General features: G+C 35.0%; 1 protein-coding gene across 3 annotated transcripts in view; it reads left to right on the top strand.

The window, feature by feature from the left end:
* LOC150098790 (nuclear transcription factor Y subunit alpha-like) overlaps positions 1-25,780 on the top strand; it is a 162,907-nt gene that overhangs the window by 105,153 nt on the left and 31,974 nt on the right. For all 3 annotated transcript variants that reach the window (XM_090405100.1, XM_090405099.1, XM_090405101.1), the window contains exon 7: positions 15,184-15,360. In XM_090405100.1, coding sequence (XP_090261226.1) covers positions 15,184-15,360 — 177 coding nt within the window. The remainder of the gene's footprint in view (positions 1-15,183; positions 15,361-25,780) is intronic.

Here is a 25,780-nt window from a genome sequence, read left to right as displayed (position 1 = left end):
CAAAGATTGTGGGCTCTCTCTTGGTAAGAGTTTTAATAATGCCATATTGTTGAGCTGGATGGTGGTGGGAGAGTTTGTAAATGTATCTGCCTGTGTGCATGGGTTTTCTATATACAGTGAAGGAAAGTGTACCGTTAGGAAGGCGTGTAACTAAGGTGTCTAGGAAGGATAAACAATTGTTCTTTTCCCTTTCCATCGTAAACTGGATTCTTGGATGTAGGCTGTTGAGGTGACTGAGGAAGCAGTCTAATGTGTCTGGGCCATGAGGCCAAATAGAGAACACATCATCAACGTATCTTAGCCAGATAGAAGGTTTCAGAGGGGCTGAGTCTGTGGCTCATTTTTCAAAACCTTCCATATAAAAATTGGTGGTGGTTGGGGGGGGGAGACCCTTGGCGGTTCCCTCTATCTGCTTGTAGATTTTGTTCTTCCAAGAAAAATAATCAGAATTGATGGCAAGGGAAAAGAGATCTAAGATGTCAGAAGGAAAAACGTTTTCTAAGAGTGTTAAGGTATCAATTAAGGGGATATTGATAAACAATGAGGAGATGTCCAAGCTTACCAATATGTCTGTGTTATTTAAGGTTAAATTTTCTATGAGGGTTTTAAAACGAGTAGAGTTTTTTATATAGGATGTGGAAAGTCCAGAGAGGGGGGGGATCAGAGAGTTGGCCAGTTGTTTTGACAGTTTGTAGCAAGGTGCATTAGTGCCATCTACTATAGATCTCAGTGGGGAATTGGGTTTGTGGATTTTTGGTAAACCGTATATTCGGGGGGACAGGAACGGCTTAAGTTTATTCGTGATGTCCGGGGGCCAGGATGATACTTTTTTAAGTAAGCTTTTTAATTTCTTAGCTTGTGGGGTCACGTTCTAGCAGGGTGTAGGTCGCGTGATCTCGGAGGCTAATTTCCATTTTTCAATTGTATTCCATGGCATTACCCTTATCTGCTCTGGTGATGATGATAATTTTCTCTTTCCATATTTCATTAAAGCAGTGCGTTGGGCTGAAATAAATTACTTTTTGGAGGCGAAGACTGGGCAAGGATGTTGGCGATGTCAAGCCTGATGTTATTTGCTATCTCCAGCGCCAAGCAACAGATCCCGCATTTGATATTACAATCCAGGCGACCTGCAACCACCCTTAGAGGGCGCTCCACCTAGTTAGGTCTTTAGTGTCACCCATGTGGTTGGGCTTAGTATTGTTTGTTATTTGTGTTTATGTTACATTAGTTTTTTTGTAATCCCTGAAGATGTTTCAGTGACTGAGACGAAATATAGGAAGTATTAAATTCTGTTTTAATTCTTTCTGAGTGTTGTAAAAAATCCATTAAGCCTCCAACATTATGTCCTCACAGCATGTTGTCCTCTACACACGGAACCTAGCCTGAACTCATCATCATGAAATTCCTGACATGTACCATCAAAGGGTGTACAGGATATGATAGTACTACATGAAAAATTTACATCATTACTAACTTTCTATCTACAATTTTCCTCCAAATCAGTCTGTTACTTGTCAACACTCCAACATTATCAGATCTTATATTTCTATCATCTAAGGCACTTTTTACCATATCAATCCACCTATATCTTGCTCTTCCTCTGGGTCATTTTCCTGCCAACCTGACTTGTTTTGCTAATCTTTCCTCGCCCATTCTGTTTAAGTGACGATATCACCTGAGATTAGCTCTGCTAATGCATTCCTGAATGCTCGCAATGTCAAGTTCTGTCTTAATATCCTCGCTTTTAATATGATATTGCCATTAAAGCCATCTGTTCATGCCTCTAATCTTTCTCAGGACTCTCATATCTGCAGTCTCTAGTCTTTGGTCAAGTGTTTTACTTCTGATCCAGCTCTCAAATCCATAAGTTAAAACTGGTTTGAACACTGTCTTGTATACAGCTAACTTAGTGTTCCAACTAATTTCTCTCTTATTCCATATGAATTTATTCAATTGACTTCTTACCATACCAGCTTTGTTGATTCTGTTGTCTATTTCCATATTTAATTTACCATCTTCACTAAAAATCGTGCCTAAGTAGCTGAAATGTTTTACTTGTTCCACAGGTTCTCCATTCACAACACAGTTGACATTCTCAATGATTCTACCTATTTTCATTGTCTTTTTATTGCTGACCTTCATGCCATATCTGTTACACAACAGTTATTCAATTTAGTCAGGGCATCTTGCAAACTTGTAGAGTGGATTTATTTAGAAGTATAACATCGTCTGCATAAAGCAAAGAGCTGACATTAACATCTCCAATTCTGTTATCATGTTTAATACCACATTCCTTCATAATGTGATCCATATTGATAATGAATAACAGAGGGGATAATGTACATCCTTGTCTAACACCAGATTTAACATTAAACCATCTTCCTGTACTTCCTTCAATTCTAACTGCTGACTTGCAACTCAAATAAAGACCAAGCTTTTCTTCCATAATTCTTCTCAACCGTTTCTCAAGTATAATGGCATAAATCTTGCCAGGAACACTCAGTAGGGAAATACCTCTGTAATTCTCACATTCAGTTTTATTTCCCTTTTTATATATGGGTATTATTAGAGCTTTTACTCCAATCATCAAGAATTCATCCCTCTGTCCAGGCCTTCTGAAGTATGCAGTGCAGCCACTGTAAGACTTTTATACCACCATACTTCATCATTTCTTGTCGAATATCATCTGCTCCTGCTGTCTTTCCACATTTCAAGCCTTTGATGGCTTTTTCTACTTCAAGTATGGATATGTATTCCTGATTGTATGCCTGTTGAGTATTTTTTACCACTGTGCTATCACTGCTTGTTTCATTTAGAAATTTTTCAAAGTAATTACTCCACACTTCAAGGATATCTTTTTCTCCCGTTTTCATGTCACCTTTATCATCTCTAATTCCTTTTACAGCACTCTTTCCTCCATTTCTAAGCTTCTTCAACAGCCTCCAGAATATCTTACCACCTTCTTGATATTTATTTTCTATGTTCTTGCCAAAGTCCTTCCATGACTTTTGTTTAGCTAGTTTTACACAGTGGTTAGCTTTCTTACATTTGTCTCTATATTCTCTAAGAGCACAAGCTGACTTATTTGCCAAGAACTTTTGATATGCTCTCTTCTTTTCCTTCACTGCCTCTTTAACTTCCTGTGTCCAATGGAGTTCTGATTTTTCTATCCTTGCAGACAATCTCACCGCATGCCTCTCTGGCTGAATCAATCAGGGTTTTCTTCAAGGCTTGACACTGACTCTCCAAGGTTTGGTTTCTGTTCTCAAAGTCTTTCATTTTTTCTTCAATAATCTTTGTGTATTTTAGTCTACAGTTCACATCTGAGAGCTGCTCAACTTTTATTCGCTTTAAAACTTTCTTATATGAAATTCAATTTTATCCTGCTCAAGACTAAATAGTGATCGCTTCCAATTTCAAATCCTCTGTACACTCTGGTGTCCTGAACCAGGGAGAAAACATTACTATCAACGATAACATAGCCAATGAGACTTTTCTTATTCCTTGCCTCTTCTCTCCATGTGAATTTGTGCCATTTTTATGTTGGAACATGATGTTAGTAATAACCAGTTCCATGTCCTGAGCAGAAATCCAACAGGCATTTGCCATTATTATTAGCTTTGCTCTTTTCTCCAAGTTTTCCCAAAATATTTTTGTATGTCTGACAATCATTTTCTACTCTGCTATTTAGATCCCCAACAAGGACCAACTTTTCATTTTTCATTGTGTCAGTGGCTATGCCTAGTGGCTATGTGCTTTGCAACCATATGCCTGGGGAAGGAGTGTCCTGGGTTCGATTCCCGTCACTGACATGAGGGGCTTAAGGATCTTCCTGAGCGATAGCCAAGTTATCCAATCTTGGAAGTGGACAGCAGGGTTTTTTCCCCCAGTTTATCTGTGGTATTTCATCCCGCACGCAAACCGGCTCTGTCAACACATGGATCTACAGCCATAAATACTTAACCCCCCGTGAGGGGGCTCAACTTGTGGGGAAGAAAAATGGATAAAACTCCATATGAATAAATAAATATATTGTGTCAGTTGCTTTCTCTAAGGATTCAAAAAATTCCTCTACTTCTACCTTAGTAGAACCTTCTGTGGCACACCATAGGCACAAATAAGTCTCATTGTTCAATTCCCCATTCTGATATTTGCCCACATCACTCTACTTGAGACTGCCTGCCATTCAAGATGATTAGCCTCGTATTTTGTGTTGTGGTTACTCTTTCTTTTCCTTGATTGTCATTGCCTGAATATAACATTTTGTATTTATTGCTCAGAAAGATCTCACCAGTTTTTGTCGTTTTTGTTTCACTTACCCCTATTATGTCGATCTGGTACTTATCTAATTCCTCAGCTAGCTCCATTTCTTTGCCATTCAGGGTTCTTATGTTGATAGTACCGATCTTTAACTATGGTGATATTGAGTTGGGGTGTGCTTTTAGATTTGTTCCAGTAACTGACTTTTTGCTGTTCGCCCTGGTTCCCTGGCGAAAACAACGGGGGACCTTGTTTAACCGGGCGATGCCCCATCTGGCATGAAATTTTGTCATGTTGTACCATTATTTTGTATATTGATTTAAGCCAATAAGAATACAATTTGGTCGACTAAATCCCAAATTGCGAACCCATCCTTGTTCGTTCAGTATCCAGGTAGATACCCAACAGGGCGCACCACGAGAAGGTGAGGATTGGACATTAGGTTAGAAGCCCTGGTCGCTTCTCTGTTCCTTTAAAGGCTATGTGGAGATCTCCTCTCAGTTATACAGCTTTGGCCTTTAAGCACCCCACCTAGCCTGAACTCTTGTGTGAAAAAAAATAAATACATAAATAAAATAAAATTAAAATACAAATAAATTAAAAACAGAACTACATTAAACATTTCTAAAGTCTTCTCATATTGAGATTTTCTTTTGATCTTGTTTTAGTTGCTATAAGGATTGCAGATGGGTCCTCCACGTTCTTGGAATGATTAACCCATCATTTTTGTTCAGGTTTGAATAATGTTTTAACATTTCATAAGATTCTTTGAATTTTCTCTCAAACCAGGTTTTGGTGTGTGGTGTTGGGACTTGGTGCCTTTCCAGTCATTTCTGTCTTTTTATCTCCATAAATTCTTCACTATGAATGCTGACCACTGTGTAACCTTAAAAGAAAGCATTTTTATTAGTGTAAAGAAAACTGTCAGAATGAAGTTTTGTTTAGCCATAATATTTAATTGTTAATTTTGTCTACTATATATGTGATTATAAACAAAGGTAACAAAATTTTAACTCATTGGTTGATATACTTAGAAACCCTCCTATAATTAGACAGGATTTTTATTAAAAGCAACATAGTCTGTGGAAAAGTGCAATAAATGTGAGAGCTATTTAAATGATTTTCTTAATTTATCTTTTTCTGGACTTTTTGAAAGGTGTATTTTAGGCATATTGTGTTTAGTATTATATTTATTTTGTTAGATGATATCAAATTCCAGTGTATGTTATTCTTTTCCACTAGAATATCTTTGCATGATATCTGTCTTTCTAAAATATTCTGTGGCTGATATAATTTACTCATCCTCAGCCATAATATATCTTAATATAATGTTACTAGCAGAATGTGACATTTTCAGAACAGAAAGGAAACTAGAATTGGAAGGGAGGATATTTGTGTAATCACAGTATCAAAATTACTGAAATCACTGCCCAAGCATCTATTAGATTTGTTTTATCCATATGCACAAATATAACCATTCTGTTCTGGTTAGACAGATTTTATTGAAATGTGGTTTCTTGAATCCTTAGAAAAATTGATTGAAGCATTTCAATTAAGGTTTAAACTAACCATTTCAAAGTGTTTCAAACTGATTCAAAATAATAACTCCTCTTTGGAAGAATAGAATATAATGAAATTTGATATTTCAAATCTCTAGATGCTTTTTTGGATGAAAACTGATCATTTGCTATGGCAAGAAAGATTCATAATTATTCTGTTTTAACAGGATTCAATATAATGTAATTTAATATTTAGAATCTCTGTAAAAATTTTAATGGTCTCAGTTTTAGTTTCATTCAGACCATTTTATTGATAAAATTAAACAGAATGATTTGAATAATTTGTGTTATTCAAATTAAAATGTAATTAACAATATAACTTTGAATTAAAATTATATGTTACAAACAACAATAAATGAAATATTTATTTTTTATTTATTGTTGTTTGTAAATTAGAGGACTCAAGACCTATAACATGCCTGTGCTCTGTGTGGGCAATAAGAGAGAAGAAAAGAATCTGTTACTGTGTTTTTTTAAGAAACATTTTTTTTTTTTTTTGCAATCTACATTTAATGCATTGCTTTAAATATCCCCCCCCCAATGCAAAACCATTGCTGCTCGTTCAGATTTCATTAGTAAGGAAACAGGAATTTAAAACAAAATTTTGAAAAAGAGTTAATAGTCAGAGAAAAAAAAAATCTATAATGAAAATTTGGGATAGATGATTGAATTACTAAACTCCATTTTTAATCACTTGTTTACATATTTTTGCAAAATATGTGAACTGTCTATCAATAATTTTTGCAAAATTATTGATAGACAGCTAAGTAATAATGTTAACTTAATTATGTGTACTGTCTAATATCTTCTATGCTCTTTGAGGGTACTTATCAGACACTGATGAATGTGTCATTAGTGTACCTGATGGAATTATGTGCAGATTATTATTATGCAGTTAAAAATGTAGAACATAGTTGATTCAGGTTACAACTCCCATGATTTTACTATAAACAAAATTATAAGCTCAACATATCTCACCACTTGTTCAGGTTGGACAGTAAGTAGAAATATCACATTGAACAGAACCCAAAATCTTCTAACTATTGTTTCTTTTCTTTTTTTTTTTTTAATGACTTTCACCCATGAAAGGTTCTAAACTTATAGTACATGACTTCCATGAGTGGACTAAGATTTTTGTTTATTTTTTTAATATTTTACATATATACAATATACACTCATGTGATGAGTATATTGAAAGTGTCTGGATAAGATGATAACTGATCTTTGGGATGTTAAATATGAAGACATGTTGTTTAATTTTGATGGTATACATATATATATCGGAACACATAATTATAAGTAAATAATTATGTGTTTGGCGAAGGTTGGTCGATTGGTAGAGCCTCTGCTACTAATGGCTCAGTTAAGTAAGCTTGAGCGCGGTTAGTAGTTGGAAGGGGACCAATCGTTCGATGCTGTCGGCACACTCTCCCTCGATGAGTCTTTGGACTCCCTGGAGGTGTCAAAATAATAATAATAATAATTATTATTTATTGACTTATTACTGATATTTCGCTGGTGTTATAACCAGCATCTTGAGAACACAAAAACATAGTTTGTCACAGTATATGAGACTACAACAACATGGTGTAACAAAGGGACTAGTTTAGAAAAATTATAGCAACAACACAAAGACTAAAGTCCTAATTAGGCACCCTCTATCTAAAAAAAAAAAATAATAATAAATAAAATAAATATAAAAAAATAAAATAAAACTGTATCAACAACACAAAGATTAAAGTCCTAAAAAACAGAGAGAAAGCAGGTACTAGTTATGTCTTAAGATGACTGTCTCCCAAATGTTAGGCAAATTTATACAACCATATTTGTTGAGATTCGGAGTATGTTTCGAGGCTTCTATTGCTTCTATGAACAATCTCTCTGACTTGTAAAAGGGTATCCAAAGCATGGTCTGCTAGGCCCGACTTGCCATAGTGCCAGATGTATCTGTTATGTTCACTGATGCAGATGTCCACAGTTCTTCCTGTTTGACCGTAGTAAACTTGATCACACAGGCAGGGTACTTCGTAGACTCCTGGATGTGATAAAGGAGGGATACTGTCCTTGGGTGAATGGATGAGAGTTGCTAATTTGACACACGGTTTGAATACAGTGTGTAGTTGATGTTTTTGAGAATTCTAGATATCTTTTCTGATGGGTCTTTAATGTATAGGATGGTGACCGTTTTGTTGTAGTTCTCCGTGGTGGATAGTGGAGGGATTTCTTAGGAGCATTTAGTATTTTGTTTATCTTATGGGGATCATAGCCATTGGCCAAGAAGGTGTGGCATAAGTGAGCCAGTTCAGTAGCAAGAGCATTGTCATTGGAACAGATTGCTCTCGCTCTTTGGGTTAGCATTTTTAAGATACCATACTGTTGAGAAGGGTGATGGCGTGATTGTTTGTGTAAAGATCTCTCTCTCTCTCTCTGTATGTGTGGGCTTTCTAAAGACTGAAAATGATAAGGAACCATCTGGAAGACATGTGATTAGTGTATCCAGGAATGGCAAACAGTTATTAGCTTTTTTTTTTAGATAGAGGGTGTCTGATTAGGACTTTAGTCTTTGTGTTGTTGCTACAATTTTGTTAAACTAGTCCCTTTGTTGCACCATGTTGTTGTAGTCTCGCGTACTGTGACAAACTGTGTTTTTGTGCTCTGAAGATGCTGGTTATAACACCAGCGAAATATCAGCAACAAGTCAATAAATAATTATTTACTTATAATTCTGTGTTCTGATATATACTGTTAAAATTAAACAACATGTCCAACAAAAATATAAGCCTTTCTACACAAATATGAAGACAGACTTGTCTTCATATTTAACTTCATATTATGTGACTGGAATGCAATTTGCAAAGCCTTGTGAATAGGAAGAAGAGAAGGGATATGATTGAGACATTTAAGTTGTTAAAATGTTGCTACCAGGTCAATATGGAAGAAATTTTTCAGAGAATGGGAGAAGGGGTTAGAACAAGAGAACATTTCTGGAAACTGTATAAGGAGGGTGTGAGCAAGGGTATAAGGAACAGGATCCTTGCATGGAGAGTGATTGGTAAGTGGAGTGCACCGCCTGACATTGTGATTAATGTGGATACATTGGATGAATATAAACCAGGGAAAGTAGAACAGGATGAGCAGAAAAAGTTTAGACAAATCGGTTTGACAGAATCAGAGCAAGTGATCATTTTGGTAGAACTTTAACTATTTTAACAGTATGACGACCCTTTTATGATTAGTCTTTTGACTCCATGGAGGTCTGTCAATAATAATATTTATAAAGACTTTTTGAATCATGTTTTACTGTTACCATGTTCGAATAGAGGTTGGAAGATTTACCTTTTATGTTAAGTATCCCATGTTTGGTACATTTATTGAATTCCTAAGCACATATTATAATCCCCTCCCCCCACTGTGTATTATACTGGAACCATTTTATTCTACTAGATAAATTCCAGAAATATCAGGAATAAAGGGAGTGAGTTCATAGTACTGATAGACATGATTTCTCTGAAGATTGTTATTAGTGAAACATGAAGATGTCTTGACAGGAATAGAAGCAGAAGGATATAATATATTTCAGCAGGATAGGGAGGGTAAACAGCATGGTGAAGTGTTACTTATATGCTGAGTAATGCAATCACTGGGTAAAGAACTGAGGGAAATAGAAATGATGGCTCTGAGAGTGTATAGTGCAGGGTAGAGGTAGTTGTTGCTAGCCAGGGAACATAGAATGGGATGAGTAGAAAAAGTTTAGACAAATCAGTTTGCATATGCAGAGCAAATGATCGTTTTGGTAGAATTTTAACTATGATAATATAAATTGGACAGGTGAGACAGCAAATAGTAATATGAATTAATTTCTGAAATTCTTGAGGGATAAATGTCTTAAGTAATATGTGGGAGATAGAAACATGAATATCAAAATTTTTTGATTTGGTTGTAGTATCAGTGAATCTGATTGGATCTGGTTAAAGATAACATCTTTAATCTCCATTTTTCCAAAATAGAGATTAAAGATGTTATCTTTAACCCCCCCCCCCTCCCTCAACTCATTAGTTTGTTTAACCATGTAGTCTTGATCTTGGAAGATCAATAAGCATACAAAAGTATAAAAGATAAAGAAATTTATGGAGAATTATAAGGCAGGCAATTGTAATAGACATAAAATCCAGCTTCAGGCCATAGATAAAACAGTTTTGAAGGAAAAGAGATTGTTAATGCATGCCAGCTAGTTAAGAAACTTTTGTTAGCAGTAATGGGCAGGGATCAAGAGAAAAATATATCAGACTTTATTCCTAGAGAGCTGGGAAGGATTGAAGGATTAGAAGTGGATGAAGATGCATTTCAAATAATAAATACTCTAGATCAGGGGGTTCCCAACCTTTTTGTTCCCTAGAGCACATTCTAAAATACTGGTAGGGCGATGGGCACCATCCATTTTTTCAAGCAAATTTTTTTAATTCATTTTGTTAAATGAATACATACAAAGTTTACTTTATAATCAAATGTTTTATTACTTAAAAGTTTACATTATATAAAAATTTAAATATATATATGTAAGTTAGTGTGATCTTTGACATTGCATTTCATTGGCCAGTGAAATGAATTGTTGCGTGATGTGCATGTGATTATTTCAAACTATACGCCACACGGTTGAACAGCGGCAGGCACACACATATTGTTCGACGGGCGCCATGGTGCCCGCGGGCATAGGGTTGGGAACGCTTGCTCTAGATGTAAGTAAGGCAGTACTACTGAATTAGATTTTGTTATGTGTTTTAACTGAATGCACTAAGAACTTGAACTATAGATTTGGCTGTCTAATGAATGCCTTGCAACTGGAAGAGTGCCTAAAGAATGGAAGGAGAATAAGATAGTACCATTGTAAGGGTAGTGGTAAAATCGAAGCATTTACCCAGACTGATAATGTGTTGACCTTGACTGAGTTCTCATCAATGGGAGCCAAATTCAGACATGATACTAAGGTTGAAGTAATGCAGAAGTCATATTTTCATATATGAGTAGCCAAAAGTGTTACACCGTACTATTGAAGTGCTCTGGATTAGAGACAGTTGTTGGAAGTGTTTCCACTTGATTATACTATAAATTAATGATACAAAAAAATTATATACTTGGTTCCCATAATGCATAGCATTATACATGTCTGTAAGGATATGTGCTTAGCATTATGGGATACTAAGGCAAGTAATCTCAAGTCATTAATCTCTATATACGAGTTGTCCTAGTCCTGAAAATACTTCAGGCACAAACTTTGTTTGCTTACACTTGGGTAAAGGATTAAATCAAGTATTTAATTTCTTGGTATCATTAATTTATAATATAACAAAGTGAAATTACTTCAAACAAGATGGCTAACAGACAACACAGTTATCAAAAGTGATATGGTGGGTAGCCAACTGAATAAATTTAGATGAAATAAGAGAGAAATTATTCATATTTACGAATTTAGACGTGTTGAAATTATTATTTTACTTATTATTAATAAAATAACACTTGACGTTTTGACCCCTATATTGAGGTCATCATCAGAAAGATACATGTGTGTAGGAAACCAAACTACAACCTAACCAAGCTCTTGCATTCTATAAAGGTAAATTAAATCTATGCTGTTAATTAATCTCTAGTGATAAAATAAAATAATAAAAAAATAAAATAAATAATTAATAAATAAAATAAATAAAAAACTACAGTAAACTCTGCTAAAGTCCTCCTGTACTAAGATTCTTCTGGATTTGTTCAGTTCAGATTGTTATACTACGATTTTCTTTTGGACTTATACAGTTCAAGTTGCTGTTGAATGTTAAGGGAAACTATTCCTCTACATTCTTGGAATGGTTAGGCTATCATTTTTGTTCAGATTTGGATTATGTTTGAGCATTTCACATGCTTCTTTAAATTTCCTCTCGAACCAGGTTTTGGTGCGGTGTAGCGACTTGGTACCCTTCCAATCGATTCTGTGGTATGTTTGGAGTGTGTGGTCAGAAAGGCTGGTTTTTCCAAAATGGAGATATTTAATGTGTCGTTTGTGTTCTTCCTTCCTAAGTGGGATGGTTCGCCTGTTTCCCCTATGTATGGTAGGTTACATGTGCATTGTATTTTGTAAACCCCTGGGTGGGCTAGGTGTGGAAGAGGATCTTTGGAAGAACTGAGTAGGTATCTTAATTTTGTCCAGGGTTTAAAGGTGGTTTTGATGTTGTGTTTGTGTAGTGTTCTGTCTATTTTTTCGGAAATGGCTCTAACATAAGGTATGGCAATAGCATTCTTGAAATCTTTTAAACTTTTACTAACATCTTGTGAATAGTTTTTTTTTACTGTATCCATTTTTCATAAATGTATGGTTGATGATCTTGTATTCCTGGTTTAGAGCTTGTTCATTTGAACAAATAGTTTGAGGCTCTGTGTTTAAGGGTGCTTATTACCCCTAGTTTTTGTGTTGGGTGGTGATAAGAATTTTTGTGTATGTACTGGCCTGTGTGTGTGTAGGTTTGCGGTAGACTGAGGAGGAGAGATAGCCTGAGGGAAGACGTGTGACGAGTGTGTCTAGGAACAGAAGAGAGTTGTTTTTTTTCTATTTCAATGGAGAGTTGGATATGTTTGTGTTGTTTGTTCAGGTGGCTAAGGAATGTATTTAGTGCTTCGCAGCCATGGAGCCAAATGGCAAAAATATCGTCGACATATCTGAGCCAAATTTTGGGCTTTATGCATGCTGACTCTAGAGCTCGTTGCTCAAAGTCTTCCATATAAAAGTTAGCTATTGGGGGGCGGGGGTGAGTCCATGGCTGTACCCTCCTTTTTGAAGGTAAAAATTGTTTTGCCATAAGAAATATCCAGAGTGGAGCACGTGGGCAAAGAGGGCCGTGATGTCTTGTGGAAATATGTTCTGTAGGAGCAAGATAGTATCATTGATCAGAACATTGGTGAAAAGGGCAGTTATGTCAAAGCTGACTAATAAATCTTGGTCATTGAGTGTAATGTTTTTAATTTTATTTATGAAATGTGTATTTTTTATGTAGGAAGGGGACTGACCTACCAATTTCTTGAGTGTGGCCGCTAAATTTTTGGCTAAGTGGTAATTTGGGCTATCGATTCCTTCAACAATCAGACGTGCATAATGTTGTATTAGTTATTTAGTTGTTTCGTATGACCATGTGTTAACGGATTTAATTAATTCATTTGTTTTCTTTTTGATGTGTTTTGTGGGGTTGTAGTTTACCATTTGGTAGGTGTTGTGGTCTGACATCAAAATACGATGCACATGTAACCTGCCATACATAGGGGAAACAGGGTGAACCATCCCAATTAGGAAGGATGAATATAAACAACACATTAAATACCTCCATTTTGGAAAAACCGGCCTTTCTGACCACTCATTCCAAACATACCACAGAATCGATTGGAAAGGTACCAAGTCCCTACATCACACCAAAACCTGGTTTGAAATTTAAAGGAGCATGTGAAATGCTCAAGCATAATCCAAATCTAAACAAAAATGATGTCCTAACCATTCCAAAAATGTGGAGGACCCATTTGCAACCTTCATAGCAACCAGAACAAGCCACAGAAAAATCCCACTACAAGAAGACACTTGGTGAAGTGTTTTTTTTTTTTTTTCCTTTAACATTCAATAGCAACTTGAACTGTACAAGTCAAGAAGAAAATTGTAGTATAACAATCTGAACTGTACATATCCAGAAGAATCTTAGTACAGGAGGACTTTAGCAGAGTTTATTGTAGTTTTTATTTATTTTATTTATTAATTTTTTTTATTTTATTTTATCACTAGATAAAATAAAAAGAGGTCAGGCTAAGAAAAAGATTAATTAACAGCATAGATTTAATTTACCTTTATAGAATGCAAGAGCATGTAGCTTTGTTTCGTCTCTTATACACATGTATCTTTCTGATGATGACCTCAATACAGGGATCGAAACGCCAAGTGTTATTTTATTAATAATAAGTAAAATAATCATTTCAGCACATGTTTTGTGTTCCTAAATTCGTAAATACGAATGCTGATTACCATGTAACCTTAAAAGAAAAAGAGAAATTAGTTAAAACACTAAACTAGCTATGTACAAAACAGTGTTCTAACCAATTTTAACTTGTGGATCTGGGGGGGGGGGTAAATTAAAAGCAGTTGATCAAAGACTAGAGCCCACAGATGTGAATTAGGGGGAGTGAACAGATCTTATCATTGGCAGAATCATTACAGAAGATATTAGGAAGGAACTTGACTTTGATCACACATTCAGGAATGTGTGAACAAAGCTAATCTGAGATGGTATATGGATACCTAATCAGAATTGAAGAGGAGAGATTATTAGGTATTTGATGCCAGAATATCAGGAAAAAGACTCAGAGGAAGACCAAGATCTAGCTGGATTAATGTACTTAGAAGTACTTTAGAAGACACTAAAATATAATAATGACAGTATTTGTATCTTGTCAGATAACAGAATAATTTAGAACACAACTGTTGATAGAAAGTTAATACTACAAGAAAGGTTTACCTTATTATTGTCATTGTATCCTTTATACAATGATCTTTCTGAAAGTATGTAGAAACTGGAATCCCTCAATGAGTTTCTGACTTCCTGGAGGTCTCTCTTAATAATAATAAAATAATTTTTTTTTATGCCCTAAAAGTCCTCTATATTTTACACATTTTGGGCAGATCCTTGAGGATATACATACCAAGAATATGATGATGATTTTTACAATTTCACATTATCAAGCACAGTCATTTACCAGTTTTTTTTTTTTTTTGAAAATCAGGTTAAAATAAAATATAGTAATTGAATTATTCAACAAACACAAAAACCCTTTTCATCAAAGCTAAATATAGTGGTGACAGAAGTTGCCACATGTCACCACACCTTGAGCATATGTTTTTCGGATCCCTTCACTAGGTTGTTGTCTCAAGATCTGTTTTCAAATAAGTATTTCAAGTTTTTCTTATTTCACTGTTACTCCGTAAACATTTAATCAGTATTACTTTTAAATGTAGTGTTCTGGTGATTATCAGTGTTTTAGTCAGTAGATTTTCTTCTCTTACACTAATGACATTATCATCAGTATTCATGATGAAAGTCCATGTGTAATTGATTATTTGTTATTCAACACAAATAATCGCTATATTATTGATTCTTGTACACCTTCAGGGATATTTGTGAATCAAAGCATTTCATTTCAACAAAGACGTTTTTCTCAAAAAAAAGTGTGCTTTTTTATGAGAGATCTATTACTTCTTTTTTTTTTTTGCACATTCAGATATACTTAATTTTCAGTAGACATTTCATTATTTATTAAAATTTTGTTTCTCCGTAATATCTTTTATTAGCAAGTTGTGCCGGGAGCAGGAGGCATCCAAGCTATGCAAAGAATACCACTGCCTGGTGCGGAATTACTTGAGGAGGAGCCACTATATGTAAATGCAAAACAATATCACCGTATTTTAAGGAGACGACAAGCACGAGCTAAACTAGAAGCTGAAGGCAGGATACCTAAAGAAAGGCGGGTATGTATATATTAGGGATAGTAACTGGTAGTCTCTGATAACTTACAAGACTACTAGTTACTGTCCCTTCATTTGGAGGTTCCTTTTGGGAAAAGGGGGTTCCCATGAGAGTTCCGAAGGAACCCCCCAAATGAACCTCCTAACTTCTTTTGAAGGCTCCTTTGGGGCTTTTATGGGAATCCACAATGGGCATTCTCAAATCATCTGAGCTCTTGAGATTCTATATTATTATTACTATATAGAATCTTAAGAGCTGAGATGATTTGAGAACGCCTGTGTTGGATTCCCATAAAAGCCCCAAAGGAACCTTCAAAAGAAGTTCGGAGGTTCCTTAGGAACTCTCATGGCAACTCCTTTTTCCAAAAGGAACCTCCAAATGAAGGGACAGTAACATAGTCTTGTAAATTATCAGAGCCTACTGATTACATAAGATATAGCTTCCAATTAACCTTCCCTTCTGAATATTAAGCCTAGTTTCAAATTGATTATTACTGCAATCTTTTGTCTGATGACTGTGGCTGTTTAACAACTGGTAATTATGTGTTCACAAAAATTTGGAAACATAAAATTAATTTGTGACTAAAAAAGTTGCATATCAGCACTGAAAATCAAGTGCCATCAGCTCTAATTCAGTTTTCTATTTTTTATTTTTTAAAGAAAAACATTATTATTATTATTTTGATAACCTCCATGGAGTCAATAAACTCATCATGGGGGCCCACTCAAACTAGCAACATGTCTATCATAATAAACTTTGAAGTTGCTTATTATTTACACTCCCTGCATTCCACTCACCAACAACTCCCGACATAAGAAATCTACTCCTCAGAACATTCGTCACCACATCTATTTACAACGTCCAGGGATGGCCTCTGATTTATCTCCTCTTTTTTAAAACCCCCTCTGGATTACTCTCTTAAAATCCCCTCACTATCATGTCACCTCTTTTCTTCCTATCCACCAAACTACAATCCACATTTCTTCAACCTCTTTCCATAGCCAACATTCCAGTCCTGATATTTTCTTATTCACTCATCTCTGGACCCTCTCCAATGTTTCCACATTAATCTGAAAACCAGGTGACTAAATCTGAGCACAATACTACAAGTGTGGTCTGACCAGTGCTTTATACAGTGGCACAACTGCCTCCATATTAGAGTACTTCTTATTAGTCTACTGTCAACCATCACTTCCAAATCTTGAATCTCATCCACTTCCTGCAGTACAGCACTATCAATATAGTACACAGCCTTATATTTCTGCACTCCAAATTGTAACACCTCGCACTTCTTAATATTAAAACTACAACCACTTAATTTTGCATTCATTTTTGAAATTATAGATTCTACAACTGTGTTAAAATAACTCTTTTTTATTATTCTGACATTTCGATCTTTATATCAAGATCATCTTTCAGGTGCTCCATCATCTGGAGCATACATAAATATACAAGACAAGTTGTGTTACATTTCAAGCCGTAAGCTAGAGAAACAATGATTTAATCACATGCTACTCACTGGCATGACCTCTAGTGAAAAAAAAAAAAAATTACATCAAGCTAATTTAATTTTTGATTACCTGAATAAACATTCTTACTTAGATGGTTTTTCTTCCAGTAACAGTGATGTCCTATTTCTATTATTACAATTATTTTTGATTTAAAAAAAAAAAAAAATTTATAAATTACAATATAAATAAACTTTCTTATAGATTTTTTTCTTTTCCCTTAACATTGATGTCCTATTTTTCAGTATTAAAGTAGTTATTTTAGATTTAGGATCCTGGATTTTTTAGAATCCTGTTTATAGTTATTCTTAGAGAGGAAGGATTCGTGGGACAAATATGTGCCTTCCATATGTATGGGATTTTTAGACCATCATTATTGTTTAGATTGGGGTGTGGTTGATAATGATCTCACAAGCTTCTTTAAATTTGCATTCATACCATGTTTTGGTGTGATGTAGACAACTAGTGCTTTTCCAGTCAATTCTATGCAAGGTGTTCAGAGCATGATCAGAAAGGCCAGCTTCACCATAATTATTATATTTGATGTGTCGTTTATGTTCTTTTTGTCTGATCGGAATTGTGTGTCCTGTTTCGCCTATGTATGGTATGTTGCAGGTGCAGTAAATATGGTATACTCCAGGGTGGGCCAGCAGAAGTGTGGGTCTTTGGATGAGTTGAGTAAACATTTTAATTTTGCAGGAGGTTTAAAGATGGCTTTGAGGTTGTATTTTTGTAGTACTCTGTTTATTTTGTCTGATGTCCCTTTAATGTAGGGAATGGTTATAGTTTTACTGTAGTCTGGTTTGTCTTTGTTTTTTATTGAGGTCTTGTAGAGAATTTTGTTAATAGTGTTTTGGTTGTATCCGTTTTTTTGAAAAGTATTACTGATCACTTTAAATTCGTTTTTCAGTGCCTGTTCACTGGAGCAGATCTTCAGAGCCCTGTTTTTTTAGGGTATTGATGACACCTAGTTTTTGTGTTGGGTGATGGTAGTAGTTTATGTGTATATATATTGGCCAGTATGTGTCGGTTTCTGGTAAACAGTGAAGGAAAGATTGCCCGAGGGAAGACGTGTGACAAGTGTATCTAGAAACGGCAGTGTGTTATGTTTTTCAATCTCAGTTGTGAACTGTATACGTTTGTGTTGCTTGTTTAGGTGTCTGGCGACCATGAGACCAAATTGCAAAAACATCGTCAACGTATCTGAGTTAAACTTTGGGTTTTAAAGGGGAGAAACCTAGAGCAAGTTGTTCAAAATGTTCCATAAATGTCGAAGGGATTGATAGCCCGACTTATCACTTAGCCAAAAAATTAGCGGCAAAACTGAAGGAGTTGGTAGGTCATTCTCCCTCCTATATCAAAAACACACAGCACTTCATAAGCATCATCAAAGACATTACATTAGAAAAAGATGATCTATTAGTCAGTTTTGATGTCTCTGCCCTCTTTAACGAATGTCCCAATCAAGGACACAATTCTTCTTTAATACGTTCATTGTCAAGCTGAAAATTGGAATTTCGTGTGGTGGCCAAATTTTTTATATTTTTTTATTTAGTTTTTATTGTGCTCAAAATAAGTTAAATATATTATTTATATGCTTTTATTATTATGTACATAGGATTTATGTACTCTAAATATCTATTACGCGATATCGCGTGATATGTAATTCGGTCAAATAAGTTATATATTTTACAAATAAAAAACATTTAAATATAATAATTATAACTTTAATTATCAGTCTTTTATAATCACATAGAATTTTTAAAAATAAAATAACGTACAAATAGAAAAAAATAATTATCAAAAATCAACATTTATAGGGAACTTACTAAAAAAAAAAAAAAAAAAAAAAAAAAAACAATACTCGAATAACTAAACAAAATCGTCGCCTTGTCCGAACGGCGCCACTGTGCACACTGGCTAATATAAACAATAGACAATGGCTGGCGGCCATCCCCACTCCACAAAAAGTCGATCCCTTCCCTAGTGGCCAATATAAATATTACACTCCGTTTCGCTGTGGCCACAATACTATTCCGTTTAGAAACTCGACAGCGATGTCCACGTGATAACGCGTGATTGGACGAACGGCGAGAACTCTCGTCACGCGATATCGCGTGATTGGCAATGAACGTTTTGGCAGAATAAATTTCCTCCAGCTATCACAGCGCTCTTTGCACATGTATTATATTCTGGTTATTTTTTATGGCAAAACACTTTCTACCTACAAAAAGAAGGCACAGCCATGGGCTCGCCATTATTCCCCCCCCCCCCCCCCTCGATTGCTAACTTTTGTATGGAACATTTTGAACAACTTGCTCTAGGTTCCTCCCCTTTAAAACCCAAAGTTTAACTCAGATACGTTGACGATGTTTTTGCAATTTGGTCTCATGGTCGCCAGACACCTAAACAAGCAACACAAACGTATACAGTTCACAACTGAGATTGAAAAACATAACACACTGCCGTTTCTAGATACACTTGTCACACATCTTCCCTCGGGCAATCTTTCCTTCACTCTTTACCAGAAACCGACATATACTGGCCAATATATACACACAAACTACTACCACCACCCAACACAAAAACTAGGTGTCATCAATACCCTAAAAAAACAGGGCTCTGAAGATCTGCTCCAGTGAACAGGCACTGAAAAACGAATTTAAAGTGATCAGTAATACTTTTCAAAAAAACGGATACAGCTAAAACACTATTAACAAAATTCTCTACAAGACCTCAATAAAAAACAAAGACAAACCAGACTACAGTAAAACTATAACCATTCCCTACATTAAAGGGACATCAGACAAAATAAACAGAGTACTACAAAAATACAACCTCAAAGCCATCTTTAAACCTCCTACAAAATTAAAATGTTTACTCAACTCATCCAAAGACCCACACTTCTGTTGGCCCACCCTGGAGTATACCATATTTACTGCACCTGCAACATACCATACATAGGAGAAACAGGACACACAATTCTGATCAGACAAAAAGAACATAAACGACACATCAAATATAATAATTATGGTGAAGCTGGCCTTTCTGATCATGCTCTGAACACCTTACATAGAATTGACTGGAAAAGCACTAGTTGTCTACATCACACCAAAACATGGTATGAATGCAAATTTAAAGAAGCTTGTGAGATCATTATCAACCACACCCCAATCTAAACAATAATGATGGTCTAAAAATCCCATACATATGGAAGGCATATATTTGTCCCACGAATCCTTCCTCTCTAAGAATAACTATAAACAGGATTCTAAAAAATCCAGGATCCTAAATCTAAAATAACTACTTTAATACTGAAAAATAGGACATCACTGTTAAGGGAAAAGAAAAAAATCTATAAGAAAGTTTATTCATGTTGTAATTTATAAATAATTTTTTTTTTTTTTAAATCAAAAATAACAATTGTAATAATAGAAATAGGACATCACTGTTACTGGAAGAAAAACCATCTAAGTAAGAATGTTTATTCAGGTAATCAAAAATTAAATTAGCTTGATGTAATTTTTTTTTTTTTTTCACTAGAGGTCACCAGTGAGTAGCATGTGATCAAATCATTGTTTCTCTAACTTATGGTTTGAAATGTAATGCAACTTCTCTGTACATTTATGTATGCTCCAGATGATGAACTTGATATGAAGATTGAAATGGCGGGATAATAAAAAAAGAGTTATTTTAACACAGTTTTAGAATCCATAATTTCGAAAATGAATGCTGATCACCATGTAACACTAAAAGAAAAGCACTTATTTATGCAAGTTAAAAGTTTATTGAAATCTTCCCGTAGAGAATTAACATCAGCGCTACTTCTGATAATTCCATCTAACTTTGCATCATTGGCAAACATTTGGAGATCCTCAATCAGTCCACATGATATATCATTTACAAACAAGTTAAGCAGTAGAGGCACAAGAACAGAACCCTGAGGCATGCCACTGGTGACCTTCCATTTCTGAGACACTGCTTCATCATACACAACTTGCTGGTATCATTCAGAAAGCCAATCTCTTATCCATCTAACCAGTATACCATCTGTTGCTATCCTCTGCAGGTTATACAACTTATCATTTGGTAATCAATCAAACGCTTTTGCAAAGTCTATCACTGTATATGATTCTCCCTTATCCAATGCATTCGTCACCTTATCATGAAACATAAGCAGATTGCTGAAACAATACCTGCCCTTCACAAACCCTTGTTGACCATTATAGAAAATCTTATGTCTATCGACCTAATCCTGTATTCCATTTCTAACCAATTTTTCCAACACTTTATATACAGATATACAGATCAGTCTATAATTGGAAACTTCTGTTCTCAAACCATGCTTGTGGAGAAGTATTATTTTGCCTTCTTTCCCTTTAGGAACCTTCCCACTGCAAGCCTTTCATTAAGTAACTGGGTCAAAAGCATGGCTAACTTATTTTCATCAAAATTTCATTCAGCCAGAGTAGGGCTATCAGATGGGGAAAAAAAAAAAAAAAAAAAAAAGAAATGTGTAATGCAGCTAAAAATGCTGCTTCCTTTTTAAAAGGTTGCTGATCATGGCTTAAAGCTTTTTTATCCTTTTCGAAAATTACACTCTAAAGTTATGTATGAATAGCATATCTCACATGTATATGTGTTTTGAGTGTCACAAATTTGGTATGATAATCTGACCTATAAAAAATTAGAAATTTAGTTCATTATGTTGGGTTTCACTTTAAAAGTTTGTATGCTGAATTTTTGTATATACCACATCTTCTGTTGAATTACTGCTGATTTCTTATATTTTCTTAAACATATAAGAAAAGAACATTGGCCATACATGTTAATTTTAACAGCATGTACTAACCTTTTGATCTTCATCATAGAAGTTACCCATTTTGCATTAACTTAAAAAAAATTGTAACAAATAAGATGAAAAAATTCATTTTTGTGATGCATCTAAAAATGCTGCTGCTGTTTTTAAAAGGTTGCTGATCCTGGCTTATCTTCCATTATTAAATAATCAGTGTTTCTGATTTTTTAATAAATAGGGAAGGATACCATATATCTCCAAATGCAAGAGCTATGAACTTGACCTAAGAGCTCAGAAGAAAACATGAGCATCTTGTTATCCTGTTGTTAGCATATGCAGAAACATTATCCATATTCAGACTATAATGTATCTGGTATGCTCTGACCTTATGAATTTGAAAATGAGTAGATATGTGTGGTTAGAATATGATAAAAGAATTAACTAATATAACATGTTGGCACTTTAATTTCTAAAAACATTTTAGCTAACTACGTGCTTCATATCATATTGAAGGCACTGGTTTACAGGAAATTGATGATGCTAGGGTTGTGTGTGTGTGTGGGGGGGGTAATGGTGGATAGATTTGAAATTCAGAGGACATATTGCAAGAGTTGGCAAAATAGCTCAGAGGATTACTTGGATGCTGAAGAGCACATTGACAAGTAGGGAGGATATTACCCCTCTTCATAAGAAGGCTATGATTCAGCCACATATTGACTACTGTGCACAGATTTGGTCACCTGCATTTCTCAGGGATCAGGAGGCAGTGGATAAGATTCAGAGACGAGTGACCAAGCTGGTGGTGGCAAGTCTGTGGAATGTCTCCTATGGGGATGGATTGAGTGGGGGGGGGGTGCAGAGTTTAGCTGACAGGCAGAGAGAGGGGATATAATAGAAACTTATAAGTTACTAAAGGGACACTGTAAGAGTGACACAGAAGAAATTTTTCAATACATGGGGAATAGTGGGGGGGGGAGAACAAGTGGTCACACTTGAAAGCTGTCTAAGAGTGTGGTTAGTAAGGTTGTTCTGACTAGGTTCTTTTCTTGGAGAGTCGTGAATGATTGGAATGGATTGCCAGAGGCAGTTGTGTGTGTCCCCAACAGTGAATAGATTTAAGGAGATATATGATAAGTATTGTGTTAATGGATAGAGTGGCTCTCTCATGATGAGTCTTTTGACTCCATGGCTCATGTAAATAATAAAAATAATAACTTTTATAATGATTCTGATGCAACAGAAATGAATACAAGCAAGTAGAATAGAATAATACAAAATTAAAACTTATAACCATGTTTGCTGTGTGTGTGTGTGTGTGTGTGTGTGTGTGTGTGTGTGTGTGTGTGTGTGTGTGTGTGTGTGTGTGTGTTTCAGTGTAGGAGAGCACTGTATATTAATGTACACACAAAAGATACAAGAATCTATAGCACATTTGTGCAGTGTGTGAGGTGGTAACTCATAAGTTTTACTCATAACTCGTAGTAATTAGCCTGTGTAGCTCAGTGGATGTGGCGTTTGCACACCACGCCGCTTGACTGCACGAAGGAAGACTTCTTGGTTTTGAATCTAGTCAGTGACTAGAGGACATTTTTCTAAGCCTTTTTTCGACTGGTTCCCGAGTTAGTCTATCTCTGGCACTGGCAAGCGGGGTTTTTCGTCCCGTAAACTCAAGAAAATCGACACTATTTCAGGCATTAAATATATTGTGTTAGGGTTATGGACCATGAGATGCCGGCACTTGTTGAGCTATCTCTCTGATTGGGTACCAGTGGAGATTGAACTGCCTACTCAGTCTCCAAAGGTTAGATAGGGCTAAACGGCCTCGCCTACTCCCTATACAGGAATAAAAGGCGTTAGCTGATAGCTTGTAGTAATTAGTATCATGGATTGAATAGAGATTTTTTTATTAATTTTTTTCACCTGATCTATAATATAATATTAATTTAATAATTAATATAATAATAATGAAACCCTACTCTCAAGATCTAACATGGAACTTTTTCAATCCACTTGAGGCCTCCAATAAGTGTGGAGGTGGTCTCACGTTATGCTATGCAATTCATCTACCACTAAACACAAACATCCATGGTTATGGTAGAATTCAAATGCAGCCTTTTAGTTGGAGGGTGATATGCTAACCACTCAGCCAACCAGGCCAGCAAAGACTAACTATTCTTAATCTAATTAGAGTAAGACAAATTATGTCTATTAATTAAAGACAATTTGCAGCTGTGTGGTGATGGTGAACTCACATGGGGCAAAAAATCTAACTTGAATTATTATTCTGGGAAATAAGTCCCATTTCGTTGAATTTCATTGACAGACAATTTTTGCTGCCCTACATGATTCCACCACCAACCCTGCTTATTGAATGCTTGAATATAAAAATCTAAGATATTTGATCAAGCAAGGTTCTCAGCAAACTAAGGGCTAGCAATTATCTGGCCTTTAGTCTACTCATGATACTGATATAAATGGATGAAGGGTTAGATACAACAATAGGTTCAACCTTTATGTGAGATGCATATTTAAAAATAAAATAAAATAAAAATAGGTCAACGATATTCAGTTTTGTGATGGACTTTCACATAAACTGAATTTGCTGTAGCATCAGAAGTGGAAAATGATGGCTTTCATGAGGATTTTGCTTTTGCTCTGGTGAAAGTGATGGTTTTTTGAAAAAGATCTAATTTTTGAATTCCTGTCTTTTTAATTTTTTTTGATGCAGACAGCTGATAGAACATATTAGCATGGTCCTTGACAGAATCGTTAAATGGAATAACAGAGTATATTCCCATAAGCTCTCTAGTCAAATTCATATGAAACTTTTATAGTTTCTGTATTCAGCTTTGATAGAATGCTGGATTTAATATCCACTTGATTTATATAATTTTGCATAGCCAAAATGAAGCCTTTTGGCTCTTTGTTTTAGTAAATACTTGAAGCACCGATCGAGAGTTCGCTTATGAAAAATACACTTCGAGTTCCTTAGTACTGAATGAGAGATTTTGCTCTCTTAAGATTTCTGCTGGTCTCTGAGGGGAACCAAGTAATTCAAAACATCTGTCAGGCCAATGAAACCTTATCAGAATGGACCAGTAAGAGGCAAATATATGGACACTTGGTCAATGATCATGTTCTCATATAAGGTCCATCTAGGGCAACTCGTAAATGCGGTGAGTGTATTCCCATAAGCTCTCTGCGGTCAAATTTCATACAAAACTTATAGTTTCTGTATTCAACTTTGAAATAATGCTGGATTTAATATCCACTTGATTTATATAATTTTGCATTGCCAAAATGAGGTCTTTTGGCTCTTTATTTTAGTTTTTAAAAAAAAAAAAAAAAAAAGATCAAATTGAGCTTTAGGATCTTGCAAATCAGATAGATGGTAACCTGTAGTTTAGGTGCTTAGCTTATTTTTCTGATAAATCTTGAATATATAGAATAGAAATCCTGTGAATGTCTTCTCAAGAAGACTAGAAATGAAGACTATATTATTTATTATCTTCTCCATAATTTGAGATTATAGCTGTTAAAGAGCTTAGTGGATTTCATATATTGAAATTCTTATTCCAAAATGGCACCCGAAGAGTAAGAGGTGTGGACCCAATGTCCTAACATTTATCATTTCGATAGTTCTTAACTATAGAAAGGAATGATGGTGAGGCAGTTTTACTTTTCTTCCTGTGTTAGTTTTCTAAGTGTAGGTTGTGGCATCTAGTTGTCTTAGAATTAATAGATCTAAGAAGGGATGAGAGAGTAAAAGAGTTATTTTATTTTGCTTCCATTGTAAACTGAAGTTTGTTGTGTGTCATTAACATCTTGAAGGAAGAAATGACTTGTAATTCCACTGGTTAAAAAAAATTCCAAACTGAAAAATTATCATCTATGTAATGAAGTTATACAAAGGGATGGGAATTAAAGGAACTTAGGTATGTTGCTCAAAATACTGTGTATAGTAGAATAACGTATCCTATATTAATTATAAATTATTTTAATGATATGTGGAGGAAAAATCCTTTTAATAATTCCAGAGTAGATAATGAAATATTTTATTTAAAAAAAGTGAAACTCTATCTAAACTAATAAAAACATTTCATATTATTGCAGTGA

The sequence above is a fragment of the Typopeltis vanoorti genome, chromosome 15, assembly GCF_054136105.1.
Source record: "Typopeltis vanoorti isolate ZY-2024b chromosome 15, IOZ_Tvanoo_1.0, whole genome shotgun sequence".
NCBI classification, from domain to species: domain Eukaryota; kingdom Metazoa; phylum Arthropoda; class Arachnida; order Uropygi; family Thelyphonidae; genus Typopeltis; species Typopeltis vanoorti.
The sequence above is the reverse complement of the archived record's forward strand: the minus strand, read 5'-3'. Positions and strand labels throughout refer to the sequence as shown.